A 26,221-nucleotide genomic window follows, 5' to 3' on the forward strand; every position below is an offset into this window, starting at 1 on the left:
AGTTGTTACCATCATGCACTGAATCAAACCAGCACGTACCGCTCTGTGAACAATCAATCCGCTGGTACAAACGGAGAAGAAGCTGTAGCATTTTTTTTTAAAAAAAGGAGGCGCCGTTATTGGTTTACTATTGCCAGGGTTTAACCCAATCCATGTCCCCCTCCTCTGCCTCCGACATGGCAAAGAGATCCTCGGCACGATCTACTGCCTACCCGCTGTTTTTCCTGTTCCGCACATCGCCCCAATGTTTTACCCGAAGATCAACAAGTATGCCGTGAGCCCAGTCGGACAGAATACCTGTGTTGCCAGTCAGCTGTGTGAGGAGGCGCAGCATCTCTCCGAAGGTGGATTCATGGCAGCTCGCCGCTCTTCTCTTCCACATCTGATTTAACGCTTTCAGCCCCGCCTGGCTTTAGCACTGACCAGATTGATGTTGCACCGTTGCTGTTGCTGTTGCTGTCGATGTTGTTGTTGTTGTCGTCGTCGTCGTTGTCGTGTTTAAGCAGGGGTGTAGTGTTTGATACAAGCATAATGTAATGATATAGTGTAAATAAACTACTACATGACCTCAGGTCATATGATCTGAAGGCGCAGAACAACAACATGAGCCAAAATCAATGACAGTATATGCTCAGAGAAAATGATTGAACCCCTATAATAAGGATTTGAGGTCAATTTAGTGCTCTTTAATCTGATATGTTGAGGTGTGTTTACCCTCTCCACTGTATCTACACATATAAGTATTGGGCAATAAATAAATAATTCTTCTATTTCCAGATATGAAGCAGCACTTGTCCAATATCATACTCTACTCATTATTTTCCCTGTTTCTTCCCATCCCCTCCTCTTCATCAAGTTGTCAAAAGTTAATGTCATGCTGTAATGCTGTTACTAATGTTACTGCAGTGTTTTCTGTTTCCCTTTATTTTGGGGATATGTTTTAAGACATGCTTAGAAGGATAAACATCAACTCTTTCTCATTCATTGAAAAATCCAGCATCTGAATATAATGAATTTTCTCATTACAAAACCTGAACTAGACAACTGTCCCTGTAAAATATATTCTCAATGTGTGTGCCCAGAGGCTTAATGTTTCCATGTCACACTCAAGTAAGCTGAATACTTGACCAGAACCGGCTTGAAAATGATTTTTGATGTCACAAATCTTACATGCTTTAGACAACTACAACTTAGATTTAAGGTGAGCAAAGAGAAACATTCCCTCTTCAGCAGATGAATGCAAAAACCATCCTTCTAGTGTCAAACTCGGCACATACATCATTTTGCACAATGAAGGTCAAACATTCACGAGAAGGAACAGGAGGGGGAAGCTGAAGCCTGGAAATGTTCGAAGGTGTAACCAAAAGTATGGAGGGGACTTGTAGTCATTAGCCAAAAATGAGAAATGTCATGACTCCTTTTTATTTTTATTATTTTTATTAAAAAATATTAATTACACACAACTAATTTAAATAGTTATTTACATATAGGAGCATTGAGTAAATACAGAATAAATAATTCTACATATGAGAAAAAAAGGTCTATCACTGAAACATTTAGCATAAGTTGAGTTACAAATCACATGTCATGCAGCTTCCTCTTCAGTCTGTACCGGACTTGCAGTTCTCCATCTGGCTTGAGCATCCCAAAACCATAACGACTGGCATTAACTGGTGGCAGTTTAGCCTCTGGGTCAATCAACTCCAGATCAAGATTGGTCAAGAGCAAGAACACGAATCTAGACAAGACCCGAGGGGAAAATCAGTTTAGAACAGATACAAAAAACAACCACCAATAAGCATGTCTAATCAAAACATGCAGGTTCCTCATATACATGGTTGAATCCACTTGAGGAAACACAATGATGTGATGGAGAATAGCATTAGGTAAATCAATCAATATGATTAGAAATAGCAAACTTCTAAATCTCTAAACTACCCTGCTCCCATTTTTGAGTGATGTGAATTACAACGATTGACCTTTAACCTTTGTGACTGGATATGATGTCTGCCAAAGACATGCTTTCCCAAATGAGTGTCCTCTATTACCCTTAGCCTCTTTCATGCAGCTCATCACAGAGCATAAGCAATTACTACATTACAGCTTGTTGCAAATAATGATAAAGAACATGAAAGCAGGACTGAAACGATAATCGAGGGGAATATTATGTAGAGATAGATTTGACCAGTTCTGGTCTAGTTATCGGGATGAAATTGCAGGAAATGCTTTGATCATGAACACATCATTTGAAAACTTAAAATACATCACAGAGAGATATGAATCTAAAAAAGACTCACTTTTTAATGGCCGTTACAGCAAATTCTTTCCCAATGCACATATTATTCCCTGCGCCCCAAGGCATGGTGTAGTACTTCAGCCTTTTTCCATTCTTGTAGAATTCATCCTTTGCTGTCAGATCTTCATTTAAGAAGCGATCATACTTGAAAACCTGTTAAAAGATTGACAACATATATGCATCATAATATCATACAAACATGCTTCAAATGCATTCATATAATGTGCTTCATTACCCTCATTACCATATTATATGAGTATTGAAGAAAATGCAGATTCTCAAACCCTTTAAGGAAAATAAAATTGATGAATACTGGGACTGCTGAGATCTGTATCTCGCTCTCTCACTGGTCAACTTCTCATTGATGAACTTGTAGGCATTTACCAGATTATCTCCAAAGGATGTATTCTGTCAGTGATTTAAATCACACCACTTAATCCTGCCTCCTCAAAATGGCTTAGCAATGTCACAGTGGAGTTATACCATATGTATAATGATTGTGGAGGCTCAATATATTCCACAGAATGTTAAGCGATGACAGTAACAGTGCAGTTTTATGAAAGTGTATACCTTATTCACTTTTGTGACGTTAGTACACTGTGTGTAGGTGTTTGATCAAAGTACCTGTGGTTCTTGGTGTATCTCTGGGTCAGTTTGTGGGCTGAGGAAAGGGAACACACACACTCTGTCCCCTCGTCTGAGGTGGTATTCCTGTCCATCGGCCATGCGCAGGATCTTGTCTTGCACCACCTCTCTACTGATCATAACCGCAGCGGTGAGCCGTAGGGTCTCACTCAGAACACTATCTGCAGAATGGAAAGGACAGCAGAGTGGATGATGTCAGAGGCGTGTCAGTGCGAGTTAAATCAGTGATGCCGTAATTTAGAGAAATTTGGAGAGGTACAAACATTTGCACAGATGAATACATTAAAAAAACGCAATCATCATTTAATTGAATCAAAGGTCAAACTTTAATTGTCACTGTCAGTGTTTCAGTGCTTTTCTTATCTTGTTATTTCCAACAAGTCAAATGAGCCTCTTTTTTCCATCTCATTGGATTGGCTAAACCCTGAGGCAGAAGAGCTGAATGAAATCCTGAAAAGGCTGCAAGCAGCTGTTACCTACCAAACACAGGTGTGCTGCATGTCTCCAGTGGGTTGATGGGGGGATGCTTTAGGGAACTGTCCTGGAGAGTGAGGCCTCTGATCTCTGATTTAACAGCCTCCATGGCATCAGGGTGAGTAAGGAGGAAGCCCAGCAGCCAGAAGGCAGCAGGTCCAGCATTACACTAAATGGAAAAAGATCTAAATTAGCATGCACTCCATACATTTATTTAAACTGCACAAAAGTTAGTGTACATTTTGAATAATCAATTATATTTTGTTTATCTGTGTATATGAGTTATTGCTTATTTACTGTTAGGAATATTCTGACTAATATTTCCTCTCAGAAATCTGTAGTAGTGCTGTCTGAATATGACAGATATGAGGAAAAGCGAGTGAATGAGTGTGCACTTTGTAGACGCTGCTGTCAGCTTCTCAGGGAGAGACACCTGAGCCTGTCAGATAGTAATTGCTATGGGTTAAGGGAGCTGTTCTCTTTAACTGTGCACATCTCAGGTCACCTCCCCATTGACAACCAGGGCAAATGCGCAAAAGCGACTACGTGCGCATCACATTGTCTCTTTGCCCTCTCAGATCTCCAGATCACCTGATAATATACGTCTGGTTACCCTAACAGCTGCAGGGAGGTACTTCTTGGTTCACTGGGTAAAAATAGGAACACAAGATTCACTCAAGATTAACGTTTCAGTTAGTGACCTGCTATATTTTACATTAACTTTGACTTTCCACATATGGTCAGCAATTCATTTTAAGTTGGCATGAGAGTATACAGACAACACATCAAATCTCTTCTTTTTTTAAAAACAACTTTTCTCTTAAAAGGAAAGTAAATGATAAATCAATCTCAGTCTAAATATGTTTCAGTCAATAACATTGATTGTTTGCAAATGGAAAGAGGAGAGCAACCTCCAGTTTGTACAGATCATGTACAATCCCATGATGAGGTAGTGAAATCCTAAATTTTGAAATTTCCTCTGAAGTACGTCAGTCTGCCTGTAACACATAAACCATATTCACTCTGGCACCTTTCAGTAGTCTCATATCTAATCCCTCTATTCTCTGCAGTGCTGTTCCAGTTTCCATCCCAGACTGAGACTGTGTGCTCCCATATCCCAGTAGATGTGATAAAGCACAAACAAACACTGCAGGACTAGTGGTCTCGCCCAAACCAGTAGAGCATCTGAAAATGGTACCCTGGCCAAGGTCTTTCCTCACACTATGTACACTAGTGCTATAGGGTGAGCAATCGTTGTGTTAGTGAGTATGGCAGGTTAATGGAGGGCTAAAGCTATTATGAAAGCTAAACTGTAGCATATCTGAACTGCATACAATAGGACACAACAAAACAGCTTGCTATCTCCCCCAACTGGCAAAACAGAGCAATGGCAGTATAATTCTGGACATGTCTGGAGTGGTGAGACCAAAGAAGCAACATTTCTGAATTTACAAATGTGACAATAATGCTAATAATGTAAACATGGACCCAGTAGTCATTTGAAACTAAATAAACAGACACTATTTGTACAAGAAGCTTAATTTATGGGTATTGTTAGCGTTTCTGATTAATCCAAAGTGAAAGCTGTCACTAAATCTTGTAAAGATTTATTAAGGCTATCATGTTTCAAATGCAAATGAGTAGAAAACCTGAATGACAGCACATTTTCCAGGTATGAGTACCTGAAACTGTGATGTATGAAAATAAGGAAGCAACTACAGCTAACTAACACATGTGTAATCACTAAATGTCATGGAAACCGAATCACATGATCAAAACTGGTAAACTCCTCTCTGAGCGACAGGTTGAGGCAGGTTTTTCTGAGTAACTGGCAGAGAGGAATCCACTGCTGCATTGTTGTCTGTTTGAACACTGCCAAGTGGAATTCAAGCATGCAGTCTGGGTGTGGGGAAGTTTGTGTGCTTTGGTTTTATTGTGTGTGTGTGTGTGTGTGTTTGTGTGTGTGTGTGTGTGTGTGTGTGTGTGTGTGTGTTTGGGTTGGGGTTAGGGGGAACCAAAGCTGATTAATTGGTAAAGGTTAGGGTAGGGGTTAGGCTTAGACAAGTCTCCCAGAACTTAATGTAGTGTCCACAAAAGTGACCATGATCTAATGTGTGTGTATGTGTGTGTGGGGGGGAGGAAGACAGTAAAACAGCTCTAACCTGTGTGGTCCACAACTGCAACAATAAAGCTCTTTTCTGCATGTCAGCGTCTACGCCCGCCTCCTCAAGGAAGCGATGGTAGCTCCGCTGCCAGGAGCTCGACTCGGACCCTCCACTCAGCCAGTTTGGGGACAGCAGCTCACACAATTGCTCCCGTGCTGAGTTGACTGTTTTGCTTTCCTCTGATAGAGATCCAACATACATTCATTAACTTCTTGCTGTACTGTAACAATGTAGTAGTCTTATAAAAAGCTGAAATCTTTGCTATTGTGCAACTTGCCTCGCTTTAGTGAGCAGTGAGCCAGTTTGGTGAGAAGATCATCAAACTTGCGGAACTCTTTGTAGACAGCAGCAGTATTGTCTGTCCTCTCAAACAATGTCAGATATCCAGCCCTGAGCACAACAATACAAATGCTTAATTGATTGATAATAATAATCTTTGTCACTTTTGGTAGTATAAACTCTGACATCCTAACCCTAATTTGATTAATAGTATCTGGCTAGGTTATAGTCATGTATGTCACCTAAAAAGAAGGCTATAACAGAGGCTGAAGAGGCCCTCCTGACTCCACTCTGATGGGCTGCAGCTTTTTTGTTCATTCAACAGCAGGTTCTGCAGGTGAGTGGTCATAGAAGTGCTGAGCTTGGATAGACTGAAGCCTTGAAAATGCCTGGGGAAAAAGCCAAACAGAAACAATATTTAGATCACAGAACTCACTCAGTGAACCACAAGGTCTTAGGTCGATATGGTTTGCATGTCAATTATGCATCCATTACATTTCCATCCATTTCCTTTCTGCTGAAGGCCTGAGGCTTGTTGGCAGCTGTAGACTGAATATTCTTTTTTTGAGATGGTTTCTGTTGCGGGTGAAGTCCAAGAAAACAGTGTCATTCAGCACATCATCAAAGGAGTTTGGGTCCAACAGCACAGTCACGTAATGACCAGCAACACAGACCTGAAGGGACATTATTTTAGATGTTCAAATATTCATTGGTTTTAGTTGCATTCTTGAGTTGGTTTCATTACTGATATTTTATCCTAAAAAAAGGTTCATCTTTGGTCTGTGGGACCACATGGTGTGGCCATTTACTTGCAAGGAAGCAATTGTGAAAGCGTTGTGGGAGACAAATGAATCTTCTAGTATGACACATGCAATATATTTTTAAAAGGAGCATTTTGTTGCTTTCCCATGAAGGCCTGATTTACATTTCATATCATAATTTGCATTATCAGATCCATATACAAATGTCCTGCTCCTGTATACACAAACATTTTTTGGCATTGTTCAATCAACCCATGTGATGTTTATCAGTTTCATCAATTGCAAAATTTCAGAGCTTCTCAGTTACTTAAAACAGCCTTCATCAGAACTTACTGTAAAGATATCCCCATGTTTTTCTTTCATCCTGGCCAAAAACTTTGCAGCATCTTTTCCAAATTCAAGTGCATGCCCCAACCATGGCACAAAACCTTTGTCCAGAGGTGGTTCATTCTTTTGTCTGTCAAGTACAATATCAGGAAACACATTAAAACAACTACGATGTAATAGAGTTGGTTTACTTACGTCTTATAAATCTTAAGGCAGGTTTGGAGTTCACACAAAGTCATACCGTAAAGCGATGTCTATTGTGTGGTTGAAAAACCATGCAACGTGTAATTAGGCCACAGTTTAGACCAAAATAATTATTTTTAGTGTTATTTTCTTAAGGAATGTTGCTTTGATAAAGCAGTTCACTTGAATGTGAAAGCGGTCTCACACTTTTGGACCCTACTGTATGTTTTTGATTAATATTACTTAACTTTAGTAAATTACAATAAGACACCTTTTTCTAAATGAAAACATTCATAAAATATGATTTTTCAGTAATTTGCAAATCTTCAGACTTATACAACTTGTTCAAGAAACTCGTACTAATAATTTAATATCTGCAAAAATCTACATATTAATAAATGGCTTTACCTTGTGCGAGTGGAGTAAAGGAGCGCTAGTACAAGCAGTCCATTAAGCATTAAGAATATTATCCACAGCATTTTTTTGTAAAGTCTGATACTCGTGCTGTCCCACAGATAAATTACTCTATAGCCGCTGCCACCTCACTTATATTCTGGAGCCTCAACTGTGACTATTACTGTATTTGTTAGAAGGCGTGGAAAGGTGTGGCTGGTGACACAGTGTTACACAATACTCTGCAGTCGACACTGTCAGATTATATCCAACCACAAACAAACCACATAAGGCACAAAATGAGAAAGCAAACTGAAAGCACTCAAAAACTACTACTACTGTCAAGAACATAGCTTATATGAAGTTACACATTTCAGTATACTGTCAAACAGCTTGCACAAAATCTGTCTTTTATACTTTACTCTGTATGTGGCACAGACACCTGCCAGAACATTTCACAGCACTGACATCATCAAGGTAAAGGGCCTTTTCACTCAGTAAGGGGTGATGTCAGGACGCACATATTTCATGGCGAATGTCATACTCTCATGAGGCTTGTTGATGGGAAATATTTTTACGACAGCATTAGATATCCTTCTAACATTGGGAAATCCCTACTATTTTTACCTCCAGATGACTGTTATTTCAGAGACAGTTACAGGAAGTACAAGTACAGTATCAACAGATGACGCTGCCACACCGAAACCTCTGATTAATGTGCTTAGTTCTACAGAACAGATAGCTCCCACTAGTTTTTTTAACTCCCATATATGATACTATGAGTCTTCTAAAATGAATACTTGTGAATGAATGACCAATGACTCATATCTTACTGGACTAAAAACAAAAACAGAACAAATGGAATACATGTAAATTGTAATTATGTGTGTAAAATTGTTAAGCCCACAAAAGTTCTAAAATAACATTTAAAAAAGTGTGTTCCTATCTAATGGACCGGTACTGGTTCCCTGCTGCTTGCAGATTTAGACTGAATTACATAGGCCGCATGCTGTACATAAACCACCAGCAGAGGGTGGTCACACACTTTCAGCCTCTGCTTCTAACAGAAGGAGAAGTTTAATAAGGGACACTGAAGTAAATTGATGAAATTGGTGGTTTAACAGCAGTCAGCTTTAATATCCAAATTCTGCTGAGCCTGGTTAAACATTTTTTTGATAAAACACAGAATTAACATGGTATCCTTTGGAATAAGTTTAATGAATATATAGAGAACATAGTATCCACTTTTAAGCCAATATCATGGCCAAAATAAGAATTAAACTATTAAAGCTACTTTGTATTCAACGACCAATTTTTTTTTAAGAGACAGAGTCACTGGACATCAACAAACTGAACTAACACAATGACTGAAAAAACACATTTTAACTTTACTTTTTACTGTAAACTGATCATTTGAGGGCAACTCAGTAGAACACTGCTTGTGTGCTCTTACCTAAATGACCAGTGTTACACCATATTTGGTCACCCATCAGATTATGTGACATGCAGGGCTGGAAGAAGTACTCAGGTTTCAATCCTAAAATGTAAAAATACTTAATTCCAAGTAAGAATTCTTCATTTAAATACTATTTAAAGTACTAAAGTAAAACTCAAATTTTCAGCAAAATTAGAAATTTTACTCCAGTAAATTTAACTGATAGTACTTTATACTTTATACTTGTATAAGTATGGTAAGTAGAATCTTTAATGCATTTTTACTTGTAATTAAATATTCATATTGTTGTATTGATACTTTTAATTAAATAAAGGACCTGAATACTTCTTCCATCAATGAATGCCACAGAATCAGACTATCTATAACAACACAACTTTGAAACAAATGGACAAATATGAAACTCATGGGCTGTTCCTGCTGAGAAATGTCACATTTTATAAATGACATCCCAACTCTAAAAAAATTATGTTTTTAGCTAATTTAAAACACAATAATAGTGTATAACAATGATGACAAAGACATATATGGGTCCTGATAAAACCCCATGTTACCATATTAAGATGATACATTAATAATCTTAGCATATGTAAAATTGTATATTCCATCAATATTAATACCTTTCTCAGTCTCACACACACACACACGCACACACACACACACACACACACAATGCTCTCTAACTTATAGATAGTAAGATGTATCTAATGTTTATATATATTTAGAAAATGATAAAGCAGTAAAATTAGTGGATGACATCATCAACAAAAATGAGTTCTCCATGTTCTGCTGATTTTTTAAAAAGTGATGAATTGAGCACCACTTACCATGCTTTTCAGAACTACTCCCTCAATGTGATGTTACACATGAAAAGAAAGATATTCATTGTCTAATGCTTTCCATTGAATCAGTCTGAATCAGGCTTAAAGTCTTTAGATATCGCCCAAGGGCAGGGAAGGGACCATATGCCAGCCAATAGGGCCTGTATCTAAGGAATCATGCTGTTATTATGTTAATGAGCCTAAACAGTCTGTTTCGTAAAAGGTGGGTGTGGTGCGTTCGAAACCAAATGACTTAAAGCAAAATAGCCTCTGGTAACAACAAACATCAAGTACAATGTAACAGTTTGTCTCAAAACATTTAGACCTATATTTGCAGTAATGTATAATCTGGTGATCTTTGAACTGTCTCTCTCACCCACTGTCTTTTAAATATCTAGCTGTTATGTCTTCATTATCGTAGACACAACCCTCACAGGCCGAATATATTACTGTTGGCATTTAAAATAAAATATACCCTAACCCTTTATTTCAAATTCAGAGTGCAACTACCCATTTTCATGCAAGGGGTCAAATAACTCTTATCTTATAACTCTTATAACTCTTAACTTTCTGCTCACCATAGACTGTGTATGTGCATTGATCATATTTGTTATTTTCCTTTACCTGCTCACCTGCATAGTAAATAAGGGTGTGTGCAACAATGCAACCGCCTTGCAACAAATCCTACAGTATATACGTGAAGCTCATAATGTTCTCTTTTTTGTGTGTTTGTTACTACAATATCTATTTATTATTATTATTATTATTATTTCCGCCTTTAAAAAATATTGGTGATAAAACAAAACAAAAATAGTGATATTACAGAAACATCAAAATAGGAACAGACGACGACAGGAAAAGAAAAACAGGTTGATGTGCAGAACTTAACATAATACATACATAAAACAAGACAAAGCATGCAAGAATGAAAATAAAATAGTAGTCATTATAATAATAACAGCAGCGTTGTTTAAAGTAGTAGTAGTAGTAACATAATGCCTCAGGGGAAACTGTTAATAATGACATTGATATGATAACAATGATGATGTTCTCCTTTGTTAAAACTGTGTCATACAGGTGTTGGTTCACTTCATAATTGATGAAGCTATAGTTGACAGTGTTATTGCATTAAACTGAAAGGTTTTTAAAGAATGATGCCTTCCTCGTGCACACATAAATGGTGGTAGACAACACAAAGCATTACAATAATGTCTGTTATAGTTAATGTTTAACGTCATCACAGACTCTACAAACTGATACAGTGAGCATTGGATATTCTGGACAATTGCAGCATAAAGACTTCTGTAATTTTTACATTTACACATTTATTAGTCTCCTGAAGGTGTCTAATCTTTTCTTGGTGATCATTCCTCCAGTAAAGACATATATGTGGATCGTGTTAAAGTTCCCATGGCCTAGTTAGACACAGCTTTTTCACATTTTCAAACCACCCACCCCAACTTTTATCAGGCCCACTCTGGGGTTAAGGATTGGTGAGTAACATTTGCTCAGGAAATTAGAGGCTGGAGTAAAGCTTGCATGGTGGGACTGATCATTTCTCCTGCAGATTTTTCCTGGGCTCTCTCCCAGCTTAAGCACTGTCTTGTCACGGGCTGACAGTAGCCCACAGATTTCCTGAAAACTAGGATCTCTTGACACAGATCAAAATGCAATCTTCCCACAGATAGGCCCAGAAAGAAAGTGTTCAGTTACCCCTTGCCAATACATGAATTCACATTCCATTTAGACAAAAGAAAAAAACCTTGGCAAGGTTGTAAGATCAAAGACGCAGCACACAGTTGCACATGAGAAGACACAGGAAGTTGTTTGTCAGTATTGCCTGTATTGAGTGAAGAACACATTGAGTCATTCAGACTTTCTCAGGGGAAACGCTTCATCATCTTTGTCAAAATGTTGCAACTGTGAGGGGAGAATGGGCTCAGTTGTAAGCCAGATCTGTTTGTAATACATCAGTTTCCTCCACAGTTAGAAACAAGTTTAAAGGATAGATTCACAATTCTTCAAGTCTGTCTTAAAGCAAATGAACATTGAAACTTTAACTTTCAGTAATCATTCCTTCTGTCTATACAGGCCTGATCCCTTCCCAATTCACTTTCAATGTAAGAATCCTAACTTTATCTGAACACAAGATGAGGCTGTCCTTCCACTACAGCTTTACAGGGAAATACTGTCCAGGGAAACACAAAGAATGACTTTAAAAGCATTGTAACTCTGGATCATACACACTTGATTTAACTAACTCAGACTGCTGAAGCATATTATCTTCAAATAGACCTACATGTTTTCACTGAATGACTCACATTAAAAGAAGGGTTCTCTTAAATGGTCAGGATGCCCAAGAGGAGTAATCACAGCGGGCACCTGACTGTTGTTTTAAGACAGAAAATTGAATAAAAAATTATTAATTTATTTGTTTCTGAGGTAAACTATTATTTTAATTTTCCACATATTTTGGATAGCTGCCTGAATTTGTGTGACACCGATATGTCCTAAATTTCAGTCACTAATCACTTAATCCTGATAAATATCTCATCATTATGTGACAAAGATCCTATAGTTGTTTTACCATTTTCTCATAAGTAGGCTACTGCATCATTTTGTGTTATGGAGATCATACAGACTCCAAATGGTGGAGTTTCAGCAACAAATATTATACTATATTTAACTTCTTTTTTTTATCATCTTCTGGCAGTTATGATTATTTCTAACTTGCTAGGGTTTGCTATTGTCTGGTTTGGGGATGTCTGGATGAGGGTCTCCATGGATATCCATGAGCCTAAATGTGACTGATTGCAGACATTGCAGCTACTCCTGTAGCAAACCCACCCAACTCTACCTGTGCTCTGCAGTCAGCTTCATGCTCCGGAAACAGAGCAATCAAATCCTGATCGCCAGTAAACTATGTATAGTCCTTCAGCTGTGAAAACAGTTTTTGACAGCCTATTTGTTATAAGCAGAGGTTTGCATACCATTTCACTCAGACGAATCTTTAACCATCCATGAGAAAGAAAAGTGGTGAAAAAGAGGGGGATTAGGGGAGGAGTCTCATATTGACTTTCACATCCATTCACCCTTTTTTTCTGCAGCAGCACTGAACTTGCAGGGAGAGAGATAGAGAGATAGATAGAGAGACAGAGAGAGAGAGAGAGAGAGAGAGAGAGAGAGAGAGAGAGAGAGAGAGAGACAGACAGAGAGAGCGAGAGAGAGAGAGAGAGATTGGACAGTGTTGTGCAGCAGCGCTATCATAGCTGAGGCTACCATAGCTGTCTCTTACAGATTTCACTCAACGCTTTGTGAAATGATCATCAAACGCGAACTGTTTTCCGATTCACTAAAGAGTGCTGGTGAAGAGGAGTGGTCAGGGTCGGGGATCAGTATGCACTTTTAGGTCGACGTCGCCTTTTACGCAGAGCAGCAACATTGCATGAGCCTCAAGTGCGTTTTTAATATCCGAAGTTGTGTCAAGCGGGCGATGATTCGCATCTGATTGTTGTTCAACTGTTCGGGGAAGACTGCAGACGGGCTGAAACACTGCATTGTGGCAAAAAGAGACGCTGATTCCTGCCTGCAAGGACTGCACGATCCATTCTCCCCCTCAAAATGTCATCTCAGGCGAAAGTCAAGAAGGACAAAGAGATTATTGCCGAATATGAGACCCAAGTGAAAGGTTGGTAACATGCAGGCCCGATCATATTGTTATTCCGTGTGTCAAGCTACTATTGCGTAACTTTACCACAAGCTTCATATGTGTGCGATGCTGTAGGGTGGGACACATTGCATAGTTTTAGATGGCAGTTGTTTATTTGTAAGCAATTCCAATAGAAATATCCAATTGCTGATAAATCAATGGCATTTAACCCAACCATTAAATCCATAATACAAAAATGAAGGTGTACTTGGCTGAACCGGTTTCTCTGCACTCATGATGACTGTGTGCTCCAGATCCTGGCTTTTAACAAGCCTAGCCCTGCATGTGTGTGGCCAGCCAAGCTACTTCATAGAGCTTCTTGTGTCAAAGTACAGATTATATTTATTTGAGACTGTACTGATACTGAACACCCAACATGGGAATGTAACAATTCACCTTGGACAATTTTTCCAATAGACTGGAGGTCACACACCTCAGGTATTCATACTTGGAGGCGTCTGGTTACAAATTACAGTCGTTTCTTGGGAAAAGAAAGGTTAAAATGTGAAGATTAATTGTGATAATCTATAGTGAGCATTGATACTTCAGGACAAAGTGTAATATCAGGAGGGTGGAGGAGAAGCTTGAGAAGGTCACACAGCAAACAGTTCAGAAAGTCCATCAATAATGTATGCTGTCTGTATGAATTATGAACCATGAAAGGATTTTACTGTCTGCCACTAAATATGAGACTGGATAAACCACCCTGAGAGAGGAGAGTGTCAGGACCACTGAATTGTATTGGAATAGACAGTGCAGGATGTATATGGGTGGGTTGTCTGCTCAACCTTTTAAAGACAACTTTGTGTTGTGTTAACTGTAACACTTAAGTGCATAACCTCAGGGTTGTGGTTCCAGGCTTCAAACAGTGCACTGAAACAAACAAGGCACAGACAGAAAATGTAACTATTTTGACCTGATTATTTAAACTTTTCTTATCCTCGGGTTCTGGACTTTTGGTCAAACAAAACAAGCAAGATAAAGACATCACATTAGGATCCAGGAATTTGTGGAGGCTGTTTTTTTTTCTTTCTTAGTTTTATTCTTATTCTTATTTCTGACCATGTGAAATGAGTGAATACAGAAAATAATTTGTTGAAATAATTGGCAGATTAAATTATAATGAAAATAATCACACAATGACCCAACATTTTAAATCATACTTTGAAAATCTACTGAAAGTTAGAATTAATTAAATTGTAGAATTGGAGTTATTAAATCTGCATTCTTTTAACATTATTATCTAGCACACAATGCTGGAAACCACATCACTAATGCTCAATCAGTCAGCCTGCTGCAGTGTCACTGGTTAGCCATTACATCTACCATCTTTATTTCAGACTATATGAAGCTTATTGGTCTAAAACAGATGAACTCAGATAATCCTGACTATTATGGGATGAAATGGCCCTTTCTTTTCAGACTGTGCTCAAAATAACCCCAGCAGGACTGCAGTACTCAAAAAACACCAAACAACAAAGATGACTGTACAGAGCAAACATCAATTGAAATGTCTACTGTGAACTGAAGGTGTTTGTTGGGGTCTGTGTACTTTCCTGTATAGGACAGTGACATCTTAACGTGTTTGTTAACACTGTGTAACATTTGAATGCATGCCAGGCAGATGTGTAGCTGTAATTGAAATGCAGATGTTGCATTTTACATTAGTGGTACCAATAGATAGTTTTAGTTTAGTTTAGTTTAGTTTATTTGCATATAAATATTCTTTGCAATTTCATCTTAACTTTAATATAATGACCTCGTTTGGTTTAGTCATTGATTGAGTTCGGCCTGGATTTAACCATATCAAAAGTAATACTTTCTCCGTATTGTGATATTTCTAATACACATTAAGCAATAAAACAACACTTAATCTGTTTGTAGAGGTCTTTGCTTTGTTTCTTTAGAAGATATTGGCTGTGCAGCATGGGAACAACTAGCTCACATGTAGGCCAAATCAATGAAAACATGTAGAAACTCGGTTTTCACTATGGGTAATACTGTTGTTGATGAAGTCTTTAGGGTATCTGCGCAAATATGTACATTAAAATATTCCACAAAAGCAGCCACACATTACAGAGAGGAAATGACCAAAGCTCGTCAGCATGTGTCTGGAATGAAGAGTATGATTAGCATTTTGCAGATAGAGGTGCGGTTTGCTTTTTCCTTGTCGCTTTCTTTGTCTGTTTATTTGTTTGACTCTTTCAGTTTCTCTCTCTCTTTGACACTCTCACTCTAACTCTCTCTCTCTCCCTCTCTCTCTCTCTCTCTCTCTCTGGTCTCCACACCAGCTTTGTGGCTGAGAGCCATCACAGCTCCGTCTCTCTCATCTCAGTTTCAGAGAAAGCTTTTAAGCTGACATCTTAAGCTCATTTGCAAACTGGGCTTAGATCAGTTTGGAGCTGTGAGGGCTTACTCTGACACTGACACTGGCCTCCGATAATGCTGAGTTGCTGACTGCACAGTGGTTCAATCGGGCACAAACCTAATGAGACATTTCAGCTAACTGTGTTTTTTCTGCCAGCTTTACAGGTCGAGGCCTGTATTTGCCTTTATTGTCGCAAGCCATGCCCGATTCATTGATGAGTGATGATTCATCCATAAACAAGAGATACAGCTTTGTATCAAAACATTAGTCATCATTTAACTGTTGGTACCAACTGACATCATGTGGTTTTTCTATTATTTTTTGTTTGTGACAAAAAATTTGTCTTCCTGATTTTTTTCAACAATTTTCTATTTAAATAGTATAGTTACAGTAACCAGCCTGAAGTATCTCCAAGCTTCCTGCTGAACCCAAACACAAAACACACAAAAAAGGGGATGCCCCTCATTATGCATCACACTAGCTCCAGGCCACATTATCTTCAATGCCATCTGGTTTGTTTAGAGTCTTATGCACAAATTGCTCTAATAGGGTATCATACAAAACCTTTATTGTAAGATTTGCTGTTGCAAAGGAAACATATGGCACTGCAGAGTTTGTGTGTATAGGGATAGTCATCCATGATGTACAGATTACATTTACACCTGTTTGATGACAATCCAGTGACAATCGCATAGCATCTCACCATAGGCACTCTTATCCCATCGCCACCATCTTCACTGCAGATATGCATTTCACTAAAAGCATGTAGACACACCCCTCTGTGTGTATTCCTCATAAAAGAATGCTCAGACTGATACTTTCTTGAAATGTCAAGGTTGCATTACAACTGTGAAACAATATCTTTGTTGCCTGTGTGTTGGCAACATGTATGAGACACTACATCTTGGATTTTCAAATAGTGACACCTTTCCTTGTTAGAAGTATTTGTATCAGGAGAGGGGGAGAAAGACATGTGAGCTCAAGCAAATAAATAGACTGTAAAGGCATACCATAGCCATTACTGCATTCACAAGACGTTCACAGAACACAGAGTTGATTTGTACTAAATTATGTCAACGTGTCAGTCTGGGTTAGGACACATGTGACTAGCCACGCATGGATAACTGCAGACACAGCCCTGGAGAATGCTGCTGGCCATTGCAGTAGCTGTGCTATGCTAGTTTGAGTAGGCTACTGTGGTGACAGTCATTCCTCACTATGTGATATTTGGTGCTCACTACCTGCTGCAGCAGTCCATCAGTCTAAATGGTAAACCTGCAAGGCAACATGTAATTCATTACATTACACTACAGTCTGTTAGACATCCAGGAGTGTGGCCCCTACAAACACAATGTTTTTGAGATTAGCAGGAGGACATGGTTTGTCTTTTTGAATTGACAGGGTAAAATAGGAGCACTATTGAAATTATGTTTCATTGTATATTTGGATATTTGGATGGCTTTAGTGGTTGTATCTATATGTACTAAAACCTTTTATTGTTTATATTTACAGCATGACCTGACAATATCTCATTGCTCAGTCACAACCAGATTGATGACTTAAGCAACTAAAAAAGTTACTTTTCATCATTTTCTGCTTCAATGTTGCCCTCAAGTCTCTGGAAGCAATTAATTTATACTCAAAATGGTTGTTAAAGTCACCAGCACATACCAGGATGTTAACCATATGGGTTAGGAGAAAAATAAACATTAGAAATGGCTGAAGTCCTATTAGTGAAATTTCCACAGGCCTTTGGGTGTGGAACATTTTACTAATTTTGGCAAAAAACTGTTCCCAATCTGCATTTAATTTAAGGAAACCTTCTCTTTTGTGTAATCAATAAAAAGAGAGCAAAGAGGCTGCATTTAGCTATTGAGGCTTACTTCTTGCTATATTATTCACTTGAACTCCTTGCCAGCTTCCTTGTAATTATGCATTACTCTGCAAAGGCTTGAATCATTCATCGAATGTAGTGCAGTATTGCACAGTCCCTAGTAACAGTTTAAGGTCTAAAAATAACACGCTCACAGGAGAGTGAATGCAAATATCATGAGTCTATTTGATGTCTCGCTGATAAAATTGCAGTTAAATCAATTTAGATTTGCTCGTTATATTATCAGCTTGTTCTTTTATGCTGGCAGTGTATGATTAAAAAGGATTAAAGTCATGTAGGCCTACAAATTTTGTTTTTCTGTGGGCTATTTTAGCACAGTACATCAGTGACATTTCTTTCAATTTTGAACTTGATTGCTGCATCATTCATCAGCACAGACTGTTGTTTATTGAGCATTATGAAGCAGAGAAAGTTGCCCTTGTCCTTGGCCATTATGCTAAATAGACTGACTGCTGCGACTGTCAGAACAGGCAACTAGCCTGCTCTCAATGAGATGCCTCTAGAGGCATGTAACCAGGCAACTGGGCAACTATGGGGACCATGAGGGGTACATCTCCAAACAGCAAGGGACTACATATTTATTCTGTCTTTCTTTCTCTCCTTGCTCCTTCATTCACATTTTCACTCACACACTCATAGACAACAGGAGAGGAATTTTGGAAATCCTTTATTCTAGATACAGAAACAGCATTTTTAACTGAACAAAAGGTCTTTTCTTCTGCTGGGTCATCTTCTCCATTGATACATTTCTACAAAGTTCCTTTCAGTACACAGCAATCATATGCATGGAATCTCCAGCCATCTCAATATTGCTCAACTGCTTTTCATTGTCTTGTAGAGAGAGAGGCCTTGTTTATACCCTCGTGTAAGTGAATAATCCCACAGATTTGAACTCGCCAGTTATTTAAAATAGTTGTTTATTGACTTTCATCTTATTGTACCATCATTCAATAATGTCTCATTTCAAGCAAGCTTTAATTAAAAACTAACAAAACAAGTTATTTATGTTTTAGACTAGGGCTGGAACTCAGGATTATTTTCATCATTGAGTCATCTGTCAATTAGTCATTCAATTAGTTGTTTGGTCCATAAAATGTCAGAAAATTGTGAAAAACTTCAATCACTGTTTTCCCAAAGGCTGAGATGACATTGTCAAATGTATTTTTATTACAAACATATGAATTTAATTATCGTTGAAGGGAAAACAATCACATTTGTGATGCTGGAATTAATTTTTTTTTTCTCAAAAAATGACAAAATACTCAAATGTAATTTTGTCATACATTTGCCATTATCCTCATATGTATCAACATTGGAAATATCCTTATTAACATCCTTAAAGTGATACTGCTTCCAACCATATCACTCAGCTCTAGGTTCTGATATGATTTATGGTTCATCTGCCAGCGCACATTGAGCAGCTACTTCGCCACTGGATTTATGACAGCCTTGTAATAAACAGTACTGTATATAGGTGAAATGAAATGTTATTTGTATTTCTCAGTGTTAATGTAAGGCCATAAAAGTGATGTTATTGCTTTTGTAGACGTTTTTATTATCTGCAATCCCAGAGGTCTTTAGAAACAGCCAACTACCAATACAGGCTGTCCAGCAGGGAATCTGTATTTGCAGCCTTTTTGAAATCTAAAAGGGAATAATTACACTCCTAACACTCAAGCTACAACAGTGAAATCAGCCCATTTGCCTTCTTTGGCTGAGCTGTGTGTCGGGGATATTTAGCTGCTATATGAATGAATAAATAAATACATACAAGTAGCAATTTCTGAAATTAGACCAAATTAGTTTAAAACCATATAGTCCAAACTTTTATTACTTTTTGATTAACGTGCCTCTGTGTTGGAGATGGGAGGGGCCCAGAGCAGAGCCACTCAATCTGGCACAGGGACAAAATCAGACACAGAATCAAACACGGATATCAGGAAGATGCATAAGTGTAGTCTGACACTGTTGCTGCTGTTACGGCACCGGGTGAGTTTTGACGTTGTGGAAATGATTAATGATGGGTGGCAGGGGCAAATCTAGGATCAGACCTTTAGGGGGGCACAGCTCTTAATGAGAATTTGACATACAATGCCCTGCAAGTGTTCAAACCCCCTGCTAAATTACTAGTTTCACTGCATAATGTAAATTACAACAAGAAATATTAATATATAGTAGAGTTGTCTACTATAATGTATAATAGTGGTTCAGAATAAACAATGACAGATTTCTACAGAGAGGACCCTAAGATAGTTAATGAACCCTGAGGGAAAGACTATATTAATGACAGAACTAACCAAAGTACATTAAAACTGTCCAAAGTAACATTTGAACCTGTAGCATAAAGTTTGTCCCATCTCTAACAGGTGGGCTCGCAAACTAATTAAAGAAGCCAGCTTGTCACGTTTGCATCATGTCGCGGTCTCGCAATAATCCCTTTTATTATATATTATATGTATATTATGCTTTCACTATGCTATCGCTCAGCTAGCTTTAGCTTGCGGGATATATCAGGATAATTCTTCAGCTCTGTTCTAACCATCACATGAAGTGTGACTGTTGAATCATGCTAGACAAAAGATGGTTTACAGTCAGTAAGAAGTTGTGTGATGTTCAGCTTCTTTCTAGCTTGAGACATGAGCTGCTGCTTTGTTCTTGAACTTTCATTCAGGTTGTGATTCATTTTTAACCAACAAGCAGATGTAGCCGATAGAAGTTGCCTTATTATTATGATGATGATGATGATGATGATGATGATGATGATGATGGGTTGTGCAACTTTACAGAGCTGGATTCAGATCAGCAGGCCAGCAGGTGAAGAAAATATGTTCATGGAATCCGTTACATAAATTCTGTCTATTCTAGTACATATTTTTATGTACAAAACTACATACAGTATACCCTACTACAATCCCGCAGTAGTCCTGGGCTTCACCAGGAATCATTGATCTGACAGTTGATATCTGTGCACGTCCCACTATATTCAACAATATTGAACAAGAACATGTTAGCAAAAAGGCTTTGAACTCAGAAGTAATGTTAGCTGGTTAGCTAGCCAGCACATTGAGTATTAAATGTAAAGAAAGCTCACAGACATGTTTCTACTAGGGTTGGGCAATTGAAAAATGATCGAAACCGACATTTAGAAACTCTAATCGACTTAATCTTGCTCATGTCAATCAATTGTGGTGTTCACTGTTGCCATGACAGTAAAGGTTGCATATCTTTAAGGAATTTAAAAACTTGTCTCCAGTGATCATTTTAACCCAAACCATGATCTTTACATAGTTCTAAACAACTAAACTAGACATTGACCACAGCGTCACACCTTAAAACATCATTATTTTCAATCCCTAAAGATACTCGTGTGAGGGCAGCAGAGTAAAATACTAAACAAAAGAAACTGAAAATACATAATTGTTCATCAATGGTGGAGATAATTGTTCATTAATCATAATCGAGGTTAAAAGTTCAATTAATCGTGATTTTGATTTTGCCATAATCGCCCTAGTTGCTACTGTTATGTATTTGCATAATGATAGCTTTTAGTCAGAATTCTCATTATATCCATCCTTTGTTTTGTAGGTCACATTTCGGTTCTTCATATGTGTTTGTTTGTTTGGTTGGTTTGATGATTAACATAGAAGCCAAAGCTGACATTTACTTGTAAGAAATTGGTTTAAGGGTGCACGTGACCACTCGAGTCAAATGGCCAAGATGCCTCAGAGTGAAATGATCAGTGTTAGAATTACATTTAAATTAATGTTTACTTGAACTAACTTTTACGGTTGAAACCAAAATTCCTTCCGCTTGCTAATATTAACTGTTGTACTCCATTTAACAGCTGAAACTACAAACAGGAAATACCTTCCCAAAGTGAAATATTGTTAATAAGCTTTAAAACATTTAAGTTTTGGAAGTATTATATCTGCCTATTTGTAAATGCTTTATCAACCATATTTTCAGAATTTACACCACAGTTAATTTTCCCTCATTCTCAGACTATGAATAGGAGCAGTGAGTTTCCAAACCTCATGAGCACAAAACCACAGCGATCTTGTAATCGAAAGAATGCCTGCAATTTGTTTCTTCAGGACAAACTTCTCTGAAGGCTCTCTCAGCACAATGCATTTTGAGAAGCTGACCTATTTTACATTTTCTGTGCTGTCTGCTGCAATCAACAGACATGCATCTCATATGCACGTGATATCCCAGCATTCAGACACCCCCAGACCCCCTCCCACTACACACACACACACACACACACACACACACACAGACACAGACACACACACACACACACACACACACACACACACACACACACATGCACATACATACAGACAGCAGACAAATGCACTTTGACATCCAGTTTTATCCCATTATGATGACTTTGTTCTTGTAATAGTGCTTGTGCTAGCTTGACTGTATCCTTATATATTTGTATGTTGCCACATTATGTGCTTTGCTGAGGGCCTGTGGGTTAAATGCTGACTTGCAGCAGTGTGGCAGGGTAAAGTGAGGCCAAGCATGTAAGCCCATCAGAGGCTCTATTTATTCTGAAGGTGGTCTCCCTCTTTTGATTGCTATTTTGTTGATATGCAGAGATCCGAAACCAGCTGGTGGAGCAGTTCCGTTGTTTGGAGCAGCAGTCTGAATCCCGACTACAGCTGCTGCAGGACCTACAAGAGTTCTTCCGTCGAAAGGCCGAGTTACAGCTTGAGTACTCCAGGAGTCTGGACAAACTGGCAGAGCGCTACTCCGCCAAGATCCGCACCTCCAGAGAGCACCAGCACTTCAAGTGAGTCTGGCCACTGACTGTCTGCTAAGCACTGGAACATCTGTATCGGATGTGTTTGACCCATAAAAAACATTTACATGACATTACTGATCACTGGCATAGCACGAATAGATGGAAACAGAAAGAAAAAAGAAAAAAAGGGGAAGGATAAGAAACAGAAAAGAGAAGAGGTATAAAAGCAGACGAAATGACCTGAAATGAATCCAGGGCCAAGGAAGCTTGTGGCCTCAGGCTGCTGTGTTTCTCCCAACTAGGTCAGACTTTTTATCCAGCCCCCTCCCGTCTTTTCTCTGTGGCTGTCATTTCATTTCCATTCTCAAACAGCTTCACGCTAGACTGCTACTCAAATACTCATATTTTCTCAATAGCCACTGAAAATAAATCAGAGTCAGGAGTCTGAAGAAAGTAACAAAAGGGGGGTTAGGGTACATACCCTTCAGCATGTTGAGGATCTGCTCAGTAGATACTCTGACCAGCCTGCAGCTCTCACTGACTTTTAGATAATTTTCTCATATTTTGTCCAATTTGGCGATCTGGGGTGATCAAATGAATATCAGAAATAATACAGTACATTCAGCACTCAAGAGCACTCTTCACCTTGAAAACTACAAATGAGGACCACAAGGGGTTGAAAGCTCCTGAAATAAATAAATAAAATCTATGTGAAGAAATCTGCTCAGTAATTCTCAGTGTATAATTTTAGGATTAGCAATGCAGGAAATTGAACCTACCTTAAAAATGGCTACAGAACAGATGGTATAATTGATATGTAGGCAGTTGCACACCCTTTGATGTGACCTGGCTGTGTCAGTCATGTGGAACAAACACGTTGGTATATTCGAGAGAGGTCTTTCCGTTTTTCTTTTAGTCTCTGCAGCCAATTGGATATAAAGCGTAATCATGGCGGAGAGCTCCCGTCACTGGCAACATTGATAAATGGAGCGTTCCCTCAAAGGGAGAGCCCTGTAAGAGATTCACATTGCATGACTTCTCTCTACACCCTACTGTCCCAGATTCTCCCCCGTCACATTAAATGGACGTCATTATATCTGTCTGTCAGAGGCTAGATTTATACTCACAGACTACAATGGGCTGACTAAGTCTCTATCATTAATAATCCCACGCGGTCTTCTCTTCTTGAGTTTCTGAGCTTGCTCTGTCTGCAATATCTCTCTCTGTCTTTTTTTTTACATCACAACCTCAGTGCCCTTCTTTAATATCAATGATCCTTTCAGATTTTCAGCTGTAGTGTCACATCTAATAAATGGGTTGGCAGAAGACTGTCAGGGAGCATTTTCAAAGCACAGAGTAGCTGCAGCAAAAATATGATTATAATGACTGTCTTGAAAAGACAATGTATATCCTACATGTTGTACAATAGTTAAAGGGTGAGGGTTATTCTATGTTTTTCTTATTGTCAACAGATCTTATGCTACATGTGACACATTGTGAGTTTCAGTAAAAATGGAGAGGTTGTGAGATGTAAGCTAGCGAAACTCTGTGAATGTATTCCTGTGCTTGTGCAGTGGCATCTGCTAAACAAGGAACTACTCTCTGGAGACTGAAAATGTAATAGCTGTCTATGAAACCGTTTCTAAACAAACTGCAGTGATCATAATTTTCAGGGTGAAAGAACATATCACCCAATGCAGCAGTGTCACACACTGACAGGTTTCAATAGTTAATAGTTTTTGGACAAAAATGGAGATTCACAACATAGAGGAATTAGATATATCAGCCTTTGGATACACACACAATAATTGTGAGTTGGATGAGGTCATTGTTGGTTTGCCTCTACACATGAAATGTGTATCATCTGCTTTATCCTTTAATACAGCCAGTATGTGTTTGAAATGTCAGCACACTATAGTTCAGCTGAGATTTGCATTTGACTTTATGATGAAGAGACCTTGTTGTGAAGCAGTTGTACTTTTTGTAGGCTGTCAGGTAGAAAACCTTCTTCTGTCATCTTCTACGAACAGTTCGGCATCAGCTCCTTTGAGTCCTGAACACTACAGGCTCATCCTTATTCAAGAGCAGCCAACAGCCAAAGATTTACAGTCAGTTTCCAGGCATCTCCTGTCCAGGATCAAACACCTGCTCTGCTTGAAAGACGGGCGTATAGGGATAGCTTGTTCATGTTTTTAATCAAAGTGTCACGGGATGAAAAGAAAAAGCAGAAGGTGCTGATGCCCAGCACTGTGGATTACCTTTAGCATCACATACGTGCAACACATTGCAGAAACAGAACTTTTCAGATATCTTTTCTGTTGTACTATGTTTGCGCTACTTTTCAAAAATCATTCATCCAGACAGAAGGATAGAGTCATAAACTAAACCTTGGGTCAACCCATGACAGATATATTTAAGGTGCATATACAGACTTGTTCACATTGGATATCAATATTACAATAATATAGTGGGGCTGACTACTGGTGCAGTAGTCTAAATATTTTACTAAATGTATACTGATTATTTACACAATGAGGTTTTCAATAAATAATCATCAGTAATGTGGATATAATGTCTAAGTGGGTAAAGACAAATTATATAACAGCTACAACAGTCTGGTCAGACATCATTCTACTTTAATGCAACCTTTGAAACCAGGAATAGACAATACTGCCATATCATGATATTATTAATAGAAATTCATTTCTAGTTCTAATTTCTGGGATGACTGAATGTGGATTCATCTTCTTCATCTCGCTTCTATATGTTATAGTATGGAAACAGCTCCACAAAGATGGGGAAACAGAAAGTTTCCATGTTCACTTAAAAAAAAACACAAGCAAGAATACAATTCTCCATTTTCCATCATCATTTATTAGATATTCTTTTATAGACAACATTTGCAACACCTAGACAGTTTTCAGAGGAGTCATGTATGGTATGTGAGTTTTTGGGCTCATCCAGTAACATGTTGCATGCACAGCAGTACAAAGAAATGCCATAAACATGTATGACTTGACCAAGTGACATGCAGTTACATAACTATTAAGGAGCAAGGATATGACCTTGAGGTTCCCCTCCTGCAAAAAAAGAAGGATGAAGAATTAAAAGATGTTGTGATTATAATTCTGTCTTAAAGTTATTATTGGTCACCCATAGGTTGATTGGTAATGTGTGTTAGTGGCAACCCTTCAAAAAGAAACTGAAAACATGAATAAAAGTCTCAAAGTATAAAAGTCATCAAAAGTTTTGAAAGCAGTTGAAAGGAAACGCGTCTGGACTGCTCTGTTGTATATTTTACTGTTAAATCACAACATGATACTATTACAAGCCACAACACATTGTATTCACCATGACATGTTAGATGGAAAAAAAGAGTTTCTGTGGTGGCTTTGCTCTACAAAGCAAAGCAGGCAATTCAGAGTTAATCTTTCAGTCCACAGCTACTGATCAGTTGTGTGATATGATAAAAGGTTCTGCGGGTGCAAATACGTAGAGATAGCTATCTAGGTCTCAAATGACTTTTGAATGTCCTCTTCCCTGTGTGTTAACATCATTCATCCACTCCCACCTCCTTTCACTAGTCATTAAAGAAGAAATAAAGTTGGACTCCCAGCATAGGTCATCTATCAGCCAAGAGCAAAAGGTGTTTCGACACATCGTTATTTAGCAGGCTGTAAAAAAACGTAATGTGAGACAT

General features: G+C 38.4%; 3 protein-coding genes across 4 annotated transcripts in view; 1 reads left to right on the forward strand and 2 right to left on the reverse strand.

Moving 5' to 3' along the window:
- The window catches only part of kcnb1 (potassium voltage-gated channel, Shab-related subfamily, member 1), a 32,077-nt gene extending 31,743 nt beyond the window's left edge, over window positions 1–334 (reverse strand). Inside the window, exon 1 of the mRNA XM_053315534.1 lies at window positions 254–334. Coding sequence (XP_053171509.1) covers window positions 254–334 — 81 coding nt within the window. The remainder of the gene's footprint in view (window positions 1–253) is intronic.
- Window positions 335–1,578: 1,244 nt separating this feature from the next.
- On the reverse strand, window positions 1,579–7,645 carry ptgis (prostaglandin I2 (prostacyclin) synthase). The gene is made up of 10 exons (XM_053316133.1): window positions 7,539–7,645; window positions 6,954–7,077; window positions 6,355–6,533; window positions 6,102–6,248; window positions 5,858–5,970; window positions 5,578–5,759; window positions 3,422–3,584; window positions 2,921–3,102; window positions 2,298–2,449; window positions 1,579–1,738 (listed from the first exon to the last, which is right to left on the reverse strand). Exons 1-10 carry the CDS (start codon window positions 7,607–7,609, stop codon window positions 1,579–1,581), a joined length of 1,473 nt encoding a protein of 490 aa, XP_053172108.1. The 5' UTR covers window positions 7,610–7,645.
- Window positions 7,646–13,217: 5,572 nt separating this feature from the next.
- The window catches only part of LOC128355599 (SLIT-ROBO Rho GTPase-activating protein 3-like), a 34,035-nt gene continuing 21,031 nt past the window's right edge, over window positions 13,218–26,221 (forward strand). For both annotated transcript variants that reach the window (XM_053315906.1, XM_053315907.1), the window contains exons 1-2: window positions 13,218–13,485; window positions 22,374–22,569. In XM_053315906.1, coding sequence (XP_053171881.1) covers window positions 13,419–13,485; window positions 22,374–22,569 — 263 coding nt within the window. In that variant the 5' untranslated portion in view covers window positions 13,218–13,418. The remainder of the gene's footprint in view (window positions 13,486–22,373; window positions 22,570–26,221) is intronic.

This window comes from Scomber japonicus, chromosome 3 (assembly GCF_027409825.1).
Source record: "Scomber japonicus isolate fScoJap1 chromosome 3, fScoJap1.pri, whole genome shotgun sequence".
NCBI lineage: Eukaryota > Metazoa > Chordata > Actinopteri > Scombriformes > Scombridae > Scomber > Scomber japonicus.